The sequence below is a fragment of the Neodiprion pinetum genome, chromosome 1 (genome assembly GCF_021155775.2).
Source record: "Neodiprion pinetum isolate iyNeoPine1 chromosome 1, iyNeoPine1.2, whole genome shotgun sequence".
Lineage (NCBI taxonomy): Eukaryota > Metazoa > Arthropoda > Insecta > Hymenoptera > Diprionidae > Neodiprion > Neodiprion pinetum.
The window spans coordinates 1850750-1861733 of NC_060232.1; the positions used below are offsets into that span (position 1 = coordinate 1850750).

Sequence of the window (10984 nt, forward strand, 5' to 3'; positions counted from 1 at the left end):
GGCGACGGAGGAGTAATGAGAAGGGATAATTGTTGGTGAAATAACTCGAGCAATTTTCCCGCACGAGCTAAGTATACGCGGGACCAGGAATAAATCAGATCTCATACTAGCCCGAAACCCTTTTACCCGAAAACACTCCGCGAAGACGCTAATGAAAATTAACTACCCTTGACCGCCCGTCGGTCAGTTTCTGCGGATACTCCAAAAAGGGCGGAATATATATATTTTTTGGAGTATGTATGCGCCATGCCGCCATTTTGTTATTAATTTCGACGAACAAAATTCAAAGATGTTCCTGAAATTATACGTAATAACGACCTAAAACTCAAATTGCTCCAAGCGCTCACATTTTCTTTAAAAAAAAAATTCTAAAAATCAGTATGATTTTAAACTGATCAGACCCCCTTCCCAAAATTTTCAATCCAAAAAATTACATTTCTGTAATTCATTTCGGTATGTTTAATAGAATCGTTAAGGTACGTTTATGGGTCAGTGGAGGTCTTTCGTGTTAGGTAATTCTGAATGTGAATCTCGGACCTGCGTACCCGCGAAGAATTTGTACGATAGCGTAAAACAAGGTTCATATAGGTGCGCATATAGTGTTGCAATTAGCGTAATCGGTCGTTTGAATAATTTCGCATTCTCCTAGTCAATATAATATGAACACCCGCCCCGTGAAATTGACATAGTTAATTTAAGTCGACGTGCGCACGGTATTGAATGTATTGTGAACAGGTTGTATACACAGTGTCCGGGAAAAAAATAAGTAAACGAAAAAAAAACAGGGATCGTTTGCGTAGTACGTATATTTGTACAGTTAACTCTAGTTTCACAAAAAAAAAAGGATTCAAATTTGTAAAAATGCCAAAATTCGTAAGATAAATAGATAAAAAAGGACAATGAAAATGAAATAACGAGTGGAAAACATGAGAATAGGGTAGAAAAGTGTGAGGAAACTCATTTGCAGTGTATTTCGAGAGATGCTGCGGATTACAGCGGTCCCTGTCCCTGCGGAAGTTTGAAACTTGGCAGGATTTCAGAATCTCAGCCCATCGGTGAACGAAAGTACAGTTATAACGGGTAAAATAAAAATGAAAGACGAACCGAGACTCTGTTCGATTCGAATCATTTGCCAGGGTAATCGAATAGTTGAAATTCCCCGGATTTCACTCTGCGGCAGTATAAACTTCCTGGTGCATAAATACGGCATGAGGCCTGCCACTCTGTGTGTGTATAAATAGCGAATCAGCGATTTTCGCGAGATGCGTGAAATTATTGAGACTAACGCGAGTGCGAATGAATGAAAGGAAGAGGAAAAATCACTTGAAGAGAAAATACACGGCGAGGTTAGTAAGAATTACGACGGCCATGCGTGGAAGTACCCTGTGCAGCTACTGCGGAGGCGGAAAGTTGTCCATAAAGCAACACCCTCGAGGCCCGGGGGTTTTGGGGGTTAAAAATTCCACCCGGTCCTCCGCTGGCAATACCCTTTATACACGACTAGACGTACAGCATTAGCTACGTCAGCTACACGGCATTAGGCACACGTGGTCCTCCCTTAGTAGTGAGCAGAGGGACGTTGCGAGCCGTAGGACGACGATATTCCCGGGTAAAACTAATTCCGGGATAGAGTTGAAACTCGGCAGGACTCCTGCTCGCTGCGAAGATCGCGTGCCCGAGTTTCTCAATTCCATGCAACAAGGTCTTGATTAAAACTTAATCGCATACGAATTGGCCGATTATCTTCGAAGCTGAATTTTCGGCTATCAGACCTTCGACGATGGTGCAAATCGTTACTAAACCGTTCTTGCCATCACTGTGCTTCGCATTAAATATCGCTCGATGATCAAAGAGCACAGGAAATAATCGCAGGGTTAAAATTAAATCGCAAGTGGGCCAATGGCGGCCATCTTGATTTGGCGATAGCGCGGCCAAGTTCAGCTCTGAAATGTTGATCGACACTTTTGCTATTATTTATTCATCAGATTTTATAAGCTTTTCAACCGATTTATATCCATGCTTTTTTAATACCGTTATCGAGTCGAATCGGGCCAATTACTTGTCAAATTTTTTCTCCCCACAACTCTTCCACCCTGTAATTAGACGGCGATGTGAAGAGGACCCAGACACGACGGACTGCGCCTCTTTACTTTTTGTCGTCAATTTACCGCCGTAGCAGCAAAAGCAGCAGAAGCAGCAGCTATGCAGGGCACTACAGATATTGGGTTGGTACGCTAACGCCCGAGGCGACGAAGCACTCGACGAATCGTCTATAAGGAGCAATAATGTCGAAAGACGCCATACGTAGCGAGTTCAAATCGCTTCGATCGCCGAGTCAGCAGATGCACAGATACCTCGAATTTCAGTCTAAAACCTCCCTAGACTCGCAGATCTCGAAAGAGGCCGAGGAAACTTTACCGCAAGCTAGTTCTGTACATCGTAGATGTATGTGGTAACTATGTATACATCTTGTCAACAAGGACCCGACCACCTACTACCTTTACATACGCAGCGTTGCTACCTTTGCGTACATGTTGTAAATTTTCCTTATACAACGTATTTCCCTCCAGCTACCTGCGCATTTCGAAAGTTGTTTAATTAATTAAGTAAATTTTGTGCACGGAAGGAACTTCATTATAGCCATAATCTTTTCATCAATATATTATATTGATCTTTTCAAAGATTTCGGGTGAGCTAAATTCTCACCAGAGACGATAAGCTCCAAATCGTTGTTCGAAACACGTAAATGCAATATCTTCGCCTCGAAAAGATGTTCTGTTTTCGCATGTGCGTTTGTACAATGTTGCCATTGAAAATTTAAAATTTTACGTTTCACAATGGAGGCGATATTTTGCAACGTGAGCATAAATACTCGGTGTACAAATACAGCCGTTCGTAAAATTTTGATAAGAATGGGGCTAAGAATGGAAAACTTTTTAAGCCTATATATCATCGGTTGCGCGGAAAAGTTATCGCTGGAGGGTGCGAGGTGCGAGCGAGTTGTGTGTATACGCATGTATAGGTATGTATACACGGCTGAAGTTCGTTTGACCGATAATCGATACTGTTGCGTTTATACAGCATGTTTCACGTTTTCATTTAATATACGAGTAACGCAGCTTCGTACGACGTATTGATCATACCCAAGAAACCCACGAACTTAACTAATATGTCCCACGCGTGATTTAAGGGTACACAGAACGTGTGCTATTCTCCGTTTCTCCCTCTGGCATTGTCTCTCTCTCTCTCTTTCTCTCGCTCTCTCTTTCTCTCTTTGTCATAAATCTAACAAGTTATACAACAACTCCGGAATATCACCGTCATCTGGAATACCCCGTAGTGCGGCGAGAATTAGCTGGTTAAAAAAATTTCACAATTTAACCGTAATTGCGCGATATCGTGTTTTGACATATTTCGACTCCGAATACCCGTTGTAGTGAATTTTTAACTAAAATATATGACACCATCGAACGCGATGCGTGGCTGATTTAATGCAACCTGCATGTATACTCTCATTTAATATACCAGAAGGTATTAAAAAAAAAATTATAGCCACGACGTACAACAGACGAGAAGCGAGGAGAGAAAGACAATCTTCTCCACTGCAAATTTTTTTTGTCGCAGTAATTTACTCCCGTGATTATTCTCTTTATTTTTACTTGTTTTTACCAGCGCTTTTTGAATAAACTTTAAAGTAGGTTCGCCTGGTTACATGCAGCCTATTCCACCGCCATGGAAGATTACGCATGGTGGCGCTATCTGGCGAGGATTTATGCATCGTTAATTTCACTGTAGTTAAAATGACGGTCGGTAAGTATGTAGATCCCGTGAGGGTAGAACAGACTGACTAAATCTATCGTAACCTGACAACCTGCTTGACATAATCTCTCACAACCCCGAAAACAACACACAACGTACACATCCTAACCTAATTTTGTTTTAAATCGTAAACTTGGTGATATTTGACAAGATACAAAAACCAGAATCAATTATGTCTCTGAGAAACGTTGGGAAGAAAGTGACGCAGACAGACTTGCGTCGAGTTATGAATGAGCACAAAAAGAAGCTGACCACAGTGACGAGAATCGAATCACCAATCGCAAAATATCCTTTTATGTAAAATAGAATAAACATCATACTTTACGATTTTTGCATCCCCCTCTCATCGCTATAACTTGACTCGTATATTTCCTTATGAATGTAAGCACGTACACAGATTCGGGTCAGCTGATATGCATACTCTGCAAGACACTGGTGCGCAGTGAAGCGGTATGGAATATCCACCTGAACTCCAAGATTCACAAAGAAAACATCATCCTCGCAAAAAAGGAACATGTCGAGCCTCCCAAACCTGCTCCGCTCGCTCCACACAGTTTTAAACGGCCTACCTCTACTGCGAATGTGGAAGTACCGAGTAAAAAGTTGAAGAGTATTTTGAAAAATGGCCCTGCAGTGTCGTCTGCACTGCCTGATGACTTCTTCGACAAAACCTCCGCACCTAAACCTCCTCGTAATGTTCACGAGGCCAAAACTGAAGTGACAAAGGAATCGGCGGAAAGTGAGGATGTCGAGATGGAAGAGAAGGAGGAGGAGAAGGATCTCAGTCAGGCTCAGCTCCCAGAAGGCTTTTTCGACGATCCTATCATGGACGCTAAGGTGATGTAGACTTGGGTGAAAAGGAGCTGGTGATTGACTAGAAAAACTTTAAATAGTTGAGGCAACGTCACGAAAACTAAATTCTAACGAGCCGATAGATTCTTGGATATACTGTTCAGTGAAAAAGAAATGGTCGACGGTTCAGCCCAAGCGAGAGCTCTCCTCAGAACGGATTATTCAATCTGAATCATCTTTAATGATACTTACCCATACATCCAAGAATCTATCATTTCACCAACATTGAGGTCAAGATAGTATTTCCACTAAATTCTACTTCTCAGCTAGTTTCTCACTGTCTTGAATACATTTTCGACAATAACCGTTGCTTGTTTTGAGTGTATATTCATATTTAAGGTTTCTTGGTTTTTGCAGGTAAGAAACGTCGAGTACAAAGACCCGATTGAAGAAGAGTGGGAAAAGTTTCAAAAAGAGATTAAAGAGGAGGCTGCACAGTCGGCTCAGATCATAGCGGATGATCAGGAGGAAGCGACGACCGAGAGGCAATTAGACGAAATAGAGGAACAGATGCGACACTGGTCTAGGTGACGAAATCTCAAATAATCTTCAATCACTTTTGTCACCAAACTTTATACGCAATTATTACAGGTTTCTTTCAATTTTCTTACCTTGATCGAATCTGTTGTTTTCTCAGGGTCCTAGAGTTGGAGCGACGCAGGGAAGAAGTGCTGGAGCAGGTCGAGAGAAAGAGCGTAGCTGTAGAGGAGGAAGTTTCCAGCGGAGACGAGGCTGAGTTTGACGAGTTCCTCGATTGGCGGGCTAAAAAATCGTACAAATAATGAATAAACTTGTCACGATATCGCCGAGTGTACATTATTTTTTTCATCTGTAAATACTCTCGTAATTGTCTGTCGTACTCGCAAGGGTATACGAAATTCACGTTGCTTTAGTGTGACAAACAATTCCCCAGTTGTATAGAAATTAAGTCTGAATAATCTGATATGAAAGAAATAAATTTTCATAGAACAGTTTGGAGAAATCGAACTGACCAATTCTTTACTCAATATAAACTCACTTTTATTGTTATTTTATTCTTTATAAACTTGTCGACCATACCTTGTTTAAAAGCAAGGAGCTCAGCTTCGCGATGCGTTCGTTTAAACACAAAGACCGGCGATCGGCTCGACAAAATGGAGACTGCCCGGAGAAAAATCTTCGATAATTGCGACTAACGCGACGTCATTCGCTTCCGAGACATTTCACGAGTAACACGCACTTCGACGATTCGAAATCCAGAGCCCTCTGATCAGGCTGTGAAAAGAGGCAGGTTCAGTGTGTTCGGTCCAGAATTTGCACGTTCGTTTTAGTACACAAACCATGGACGCTTGACCTTCACGAAGACAGGAGTTATTGAAATTAGAAAAGCCTGCGAACATTGAAAGTGAGTTGTTTGTCTCGTTTTCATTGCTGCGGTAAATTTTAGCGTTTACGAGTTCTATTTGGTTTATCGATTCACGTTGGAAGAAACCGGTGATACGACGGATTGTTGAATCGCGCTTCACAATTGTTTATCCGCTCGCGGATCGCGGAACGGTCTGAACATAGCTGCAACAAATTTGTACTCCGCGTCGTTCGCTTTTTTTTTTTCTCTCGGCGTCATTTCTAACGGCTAGTTGTAAGAAGAAGTTTATCGGGACGTTTAGCTGAAAGACGAGGTGTCGAACGAGCATCGAAGAATTCTCATTCGGAAATTGCTGTACTTGGGATCCAGAGATGTGCGATGCAGCGTATAACTCATCGTAAATAAGCCTCTGTAAGTATTAATTTATGTACTATGCCGTTGCGAGTATTCATGCAAGTTCCGAATCGACGGTTGTATCCAATTCTTTGGAATTTCTTCTTGCGGATCGATACTGTGAGCCTGCATTGCGTATTTTATCATATTCTTTTATATAATTATTATATGTATTCTTATATATAATGCTGCGTATCTTGGAAGTAATGACGAAGTGATGCGTTCGAATGTATAAAATGCAAGCAATTGTTTATCGTGGATTGTTATTCAGGCCTTTTATTACGTTTATGAGAAATCTAAGCAGCTTGAATTACGTGTTTGTAGATTTTGGAGGTGAAATATTGACAGTGCATTCTCATGGTTTACCTCATTACAAGAATTAACTGCTGTAACATCAGTCAAAATTAGAAACTGTCCGAATTACGTGTCCTGAGCGACAAATCTTACGTAAGAAAAGTGATACGAAAACCGAACAAATTGTACTACCTCTGAGTGAAGAAAACAGGTAAACAATCGAACCATTTTTATAGTACAATCATAATCCGTTTTCCGCGTTGAAAAATATTACTATTACTTCCATATAGTATAAATATTTGTTAAAAATATTAGTATGATTTCAGCGCTATTAAACGGAGACAGATTTTCAAGATACAATACTAACGAAATATTGTTTTCTTTTTACCCCTGATTATACAGAACTAAACCATCTTCAGCACTGTTGATTGCAGTTGGCAATGATCTGAATTGAGTAACCCTATCAACTGATTATTTAAAACGAAGTGATAATAAAACCAAATGACTTCAATGAATAACAATGAAAGGTGTGTAATCGAAATGATTGATTTATTTACCAAGTGACTTTTAATCGTCCATTATTTCTGATATTGATTTCTACTCACATATTCAATTCATTTGTGGTATCTATGCCTCTGATTAGCTAATTTTAAAGTTAACTTATACACGCACAAAAAAAAATCCAAGATTTTATCAAAAAAAAAAAATAGATTGTTAACACAGACAGCCTATAGCCGCATGAACTCTAACTGAATAAATGATGTACCTGAATTTTCTGTCTCATTGTCATTCCAGTGCATCTAGCGAGACTTCAACACCAGACCAGGACAGATGTAACGTGAGCAAGGTGTGAAGTATGGAGCAGCCATGAGAAGGTGAGAATATTTTTTAAATACTAGTTCAATAACTCGAGATGGTACGATTGCATCTGAATTTTTATGTTAACGAAGCATGAATAAATGCAAGAAAATGTAGCGATAGGGATGAGTACAAAAACTATGAATCTATTGCATAACAGTTTCCGCACTCTGTAGGAAGTTAATTCGAGCTTCCTTTTTCGCTTTTTCAGAGTTAAGCAGAGACATCCGAGTAACTTCTCCATTACTCAGCAACGTTGGTGAGTTTGCATGCGTTAGGTTACGGGTATTTCCCTGGGACTCCTCCATCACGTGGCGTGGCGGTAACAATTGTTATATGAATGTTCGATTTCTTACCTGCATGGACAGGCTCATTCATGATCGCAACGATGCTTGACTTCAAGTTGGATAATTTTTATTTTTTTTTGCTGCAGTTGACCTATTTTACCGTAGTCACTCAAAGTTAGAAATTTTGCACGTTGCCGAATGTGGAATGAGCATCGCGACAGGTTACCATCACTTACTCGATATTCGCGAAAACAAGTAGTGTTTAGCTACAGATATGATTACCTACGTATGTTTGAATTTTCAAATCACGTCGTTTAAGTGCTGGATACGCCTGAGGCTCAAACATATTCCAATGATTGTTTGATCAATAACATTTCAAAGTCTGGCACAACGTAACATATTAAACTTGCACGATATATTTTGAATCATTTTCAATTTTTTAATACTCTGCAACTGTCGTACAACCACAGGCTTAGGTCGCTTAGAAAAATGCTGATTAGCATATAGGATGTTTTTAATCCATCTTACAAAAGGTTGATGTACAGATAGTCAGCCAGCAATCACTAAAATAGTACTTTCGCTGACTACGGTACAAAAGCATTTTGCTCCCAACAGGTAACCAACGAGAAAGTAAGTCACAGTGACCACGGCGCAAATGAGGAAGAATGATGTGTGTTGGAAAGAATGGAGAATCGTTTAGACCGAATATAGGTAACCGGGTAGGTATGTGGTCGTTTTGGGATCCGTCGCGAGGCTTAATGTATGTAGATGCGCGTGTGAATCTCTTTTCAACATTCCCGTTGGGTGGTTCCGTTGGGAATCAGACAAGGGTAGGAAGGTCGCGATGTACCGTGATGTTACTAACTTTTGTAATCCACAGTGTCAAACGATCACAGTGATTTTCCTCCAGAAGCACGCGAAAGACTCGGTATCAGAGTCTCCAAACTATTAGTGAGCCTTCAAGTTTTAACGAGGTTCAATTACCCATTTCTTGTCGCTCTGCAATCATTTTCCAGTCGTTATTCAATTTAATTACTTAGTCATTGTCGATAACTATTTCACTCGATTGATCTCTGTGATCGTCTGAATGGGCAAAACGCATCTCTGGACCATCTATCGCGTTCCGTGGTACGCTAGATGGGGAGAGATGCTGAGCTCGAAGACTTCGCGTCGAAGAGGACCGCCGACCGCCACGCCACACAATAATGCATACCCTCCAACCTCCCTCCCAGACTTGACTCGCATCTCCGAAGACCAATTCGCATCGCAATGTGTCGGATTCAAAAAGACGCAGATACGGATTGGATTTCTACAGAATTTTGCGACAAGTCCTAGATATGTAAGGTTTTTCGACAGGTTAATCGGTCGCGCCTTTTTGCGCGTAGATTAATCACGGGAATCGGACGCGTCTTCTGCTCGATGATTGATAATCAGGGTGGCGACGAATCGGGAACACCGGGGAAACCCGGAATAGTCGGGGAACTTTGTCCGTCGGAAAAAGTCAGGGAATTATGATGTACCATAGGGAAGAATGCACTTTTTTTATAAATTGTTTTCAATCTTCAGCTATGCTTCGTAAACTCAGCTAAGCCACCTTTCGGAAATGGTATCGATCAATTTCTAATTATTCATGTGAAACGAAGCAATATTACGTGTTTTTTAGATCCAAATTTATATATTCACGGTGCATAACTTCTGGATTTTTTGGCCGTAAAGGCATACAGGCCCATCATTACCCAAGTTCCGTGGGTAAACGTCAGGGACTTCTAAATTTTTTGACGGGAAAAGTCAGGAGAAGAGTTAAGGAATATTATACTTGAGCAAAATTGTCGCCACCCTGATAATGCTAATCGATCGACCGTGCCTTTTGCTTAGCGATTTCATAATCGGTACGTAAAAAAGTATAAAGCAATCTCGATGTGCGAAGCCCGCAGCTCTTCGATCATTTTTTTTTACCAACAACTGAGTTTTCAAGCTTCAGCTGACCGTGCCTGTTGCGCGTTGATGCGATACTTTTTAGTTCTGAGAGAAAGTGCGGTATTGTCAGGCTGGCAGCCAATTCACGGGTATAAAAATCGCGGGGTGTATAGCGATAACGGAGAATCTTTTCGTTAGTATTTGCGAGGTATGTCGGAGGTATAAGGGAAAAAAAGGTTAGGCTATTGAAAGTAACGTGGGTGGTTGAAATTTGCACAGCATATCGTGTTATGTATTATGATTTTATTAAAATTGATTCAAAGAGTGGTTATTACGATATAATATACGAGGTCTTTAAATACGCAGTTTTGTAAGCTAAAGTAGTATATGAATATACATATATATATATGTATATATGTATGTATATATATATATTATATATATATATATAATATATAAAGAACTATGATAGAGGAGACTAACAATAAGTCTATGTAATCGAGAATGTCACACAATTATATAATAACGCGTGTTAGTTTTATATTATATATATATAAAATACGAGAAGTGAAAAAGAGGGACTCGGGTCCACTAGGCTGATAGCTATAGGTATAATAATCTTGTTACGCCCTATAAAGTTACTTTATCGTTACACACGCGTTACGCGAAGGTTATTGTTTTTTATTCTCTTCTTCTTAATTAAATTCGCTATAATGTGTATATTGTATATTCAGCTACACAGTATTATGTATATCACGTGGTATTAAGCATTTTTTTTTCATATTTTTTCTTTCTCTATGACGCATGTAGTATATTATAGAATTATATAATATCGTTAGCTGGGAATCTATAATAATATATAATCATCTTCGTTATTATAATATAATACGTGAAATTCTTAAAACTAATATCTAATACAAATCATGGATTGTATTTACGTAGAATCAATATTATATACATATACTAGGGTGTGTCAAAAGAAATTTTTTTTTTCTCTTGGAAACAGGTTCGAAAGTTTCATTTAGCTACAAAAATGCGCGCGTTAAAATTTGAGTTCTTAATATTAACGTTAAGAGGTCGCGCATTGCACTTTTCTATTTTCCAGGAGGAAAATGGTCTCTGCTCCTCTTCATTTCAATAACTAGCTAAGGATGCGCCGTACAAAAAATTCACAGACATGTTTTTACAGTGAATGGAACGTTCTGTAAAAAAAGGTCTC

At 39.7% G+C, this 10984-nt stretch overlaps 1 protein-coding gene across 1 annotated transcript; it reads left to right on the plus strand.

The window, feature by feature from the left end:
- The first annotated feature begins 3810 nt into the window (after positions 1 to 3810).
- LOC124215627 (zinc finger protein 830) lies at positions 3811 to 5700 on the plus strand. Its single transcript, XM_046619237.2, has 4 exons — positions 3811 to 4104; positions 4209 to 4656; positions 5029 to 5198; positions 5309 to 5700. The coding sequence occupies exons 1-4, from the start codon at positions 3992 to 3994 to the stop codon at positions 5451 to 5453; spliced, it is 876 nt and encodes a 291-aa protein (XP_046475193.1). The 5' UTR covers positions 3811 to 3991; the 3' UTR covers positions 5454 to 5700.
- Positions 5701 to 10984: the final 5284 nt, after the last annotated feature.

Excerpts from the sequence above, each read along its gene's own strand:
- LOC124215627 (XM_046619237.2), top strand. The coding sequence starts at position 3,992 with ATGTCTCTGAGAAACGTTGGGAAGAAAGTGACGCAGACAGACTTGCGT. Across the intron at positions 4,657-5,028 it reads ATCCTATCATGGACGCTAAG|GTAAGAAACGTCGAGTACAA; the intron begins GTGATGTAGACT and ends TGGTTTTTGCAG. Across the intron at positions 5,199-5,308 it reads CAGATGCGACACTGGTCTAG|GGTCCTAGAGTTGGAGCGAC; the intron begins GTGACGAAATCT and ends TTGTTTTCTCAG.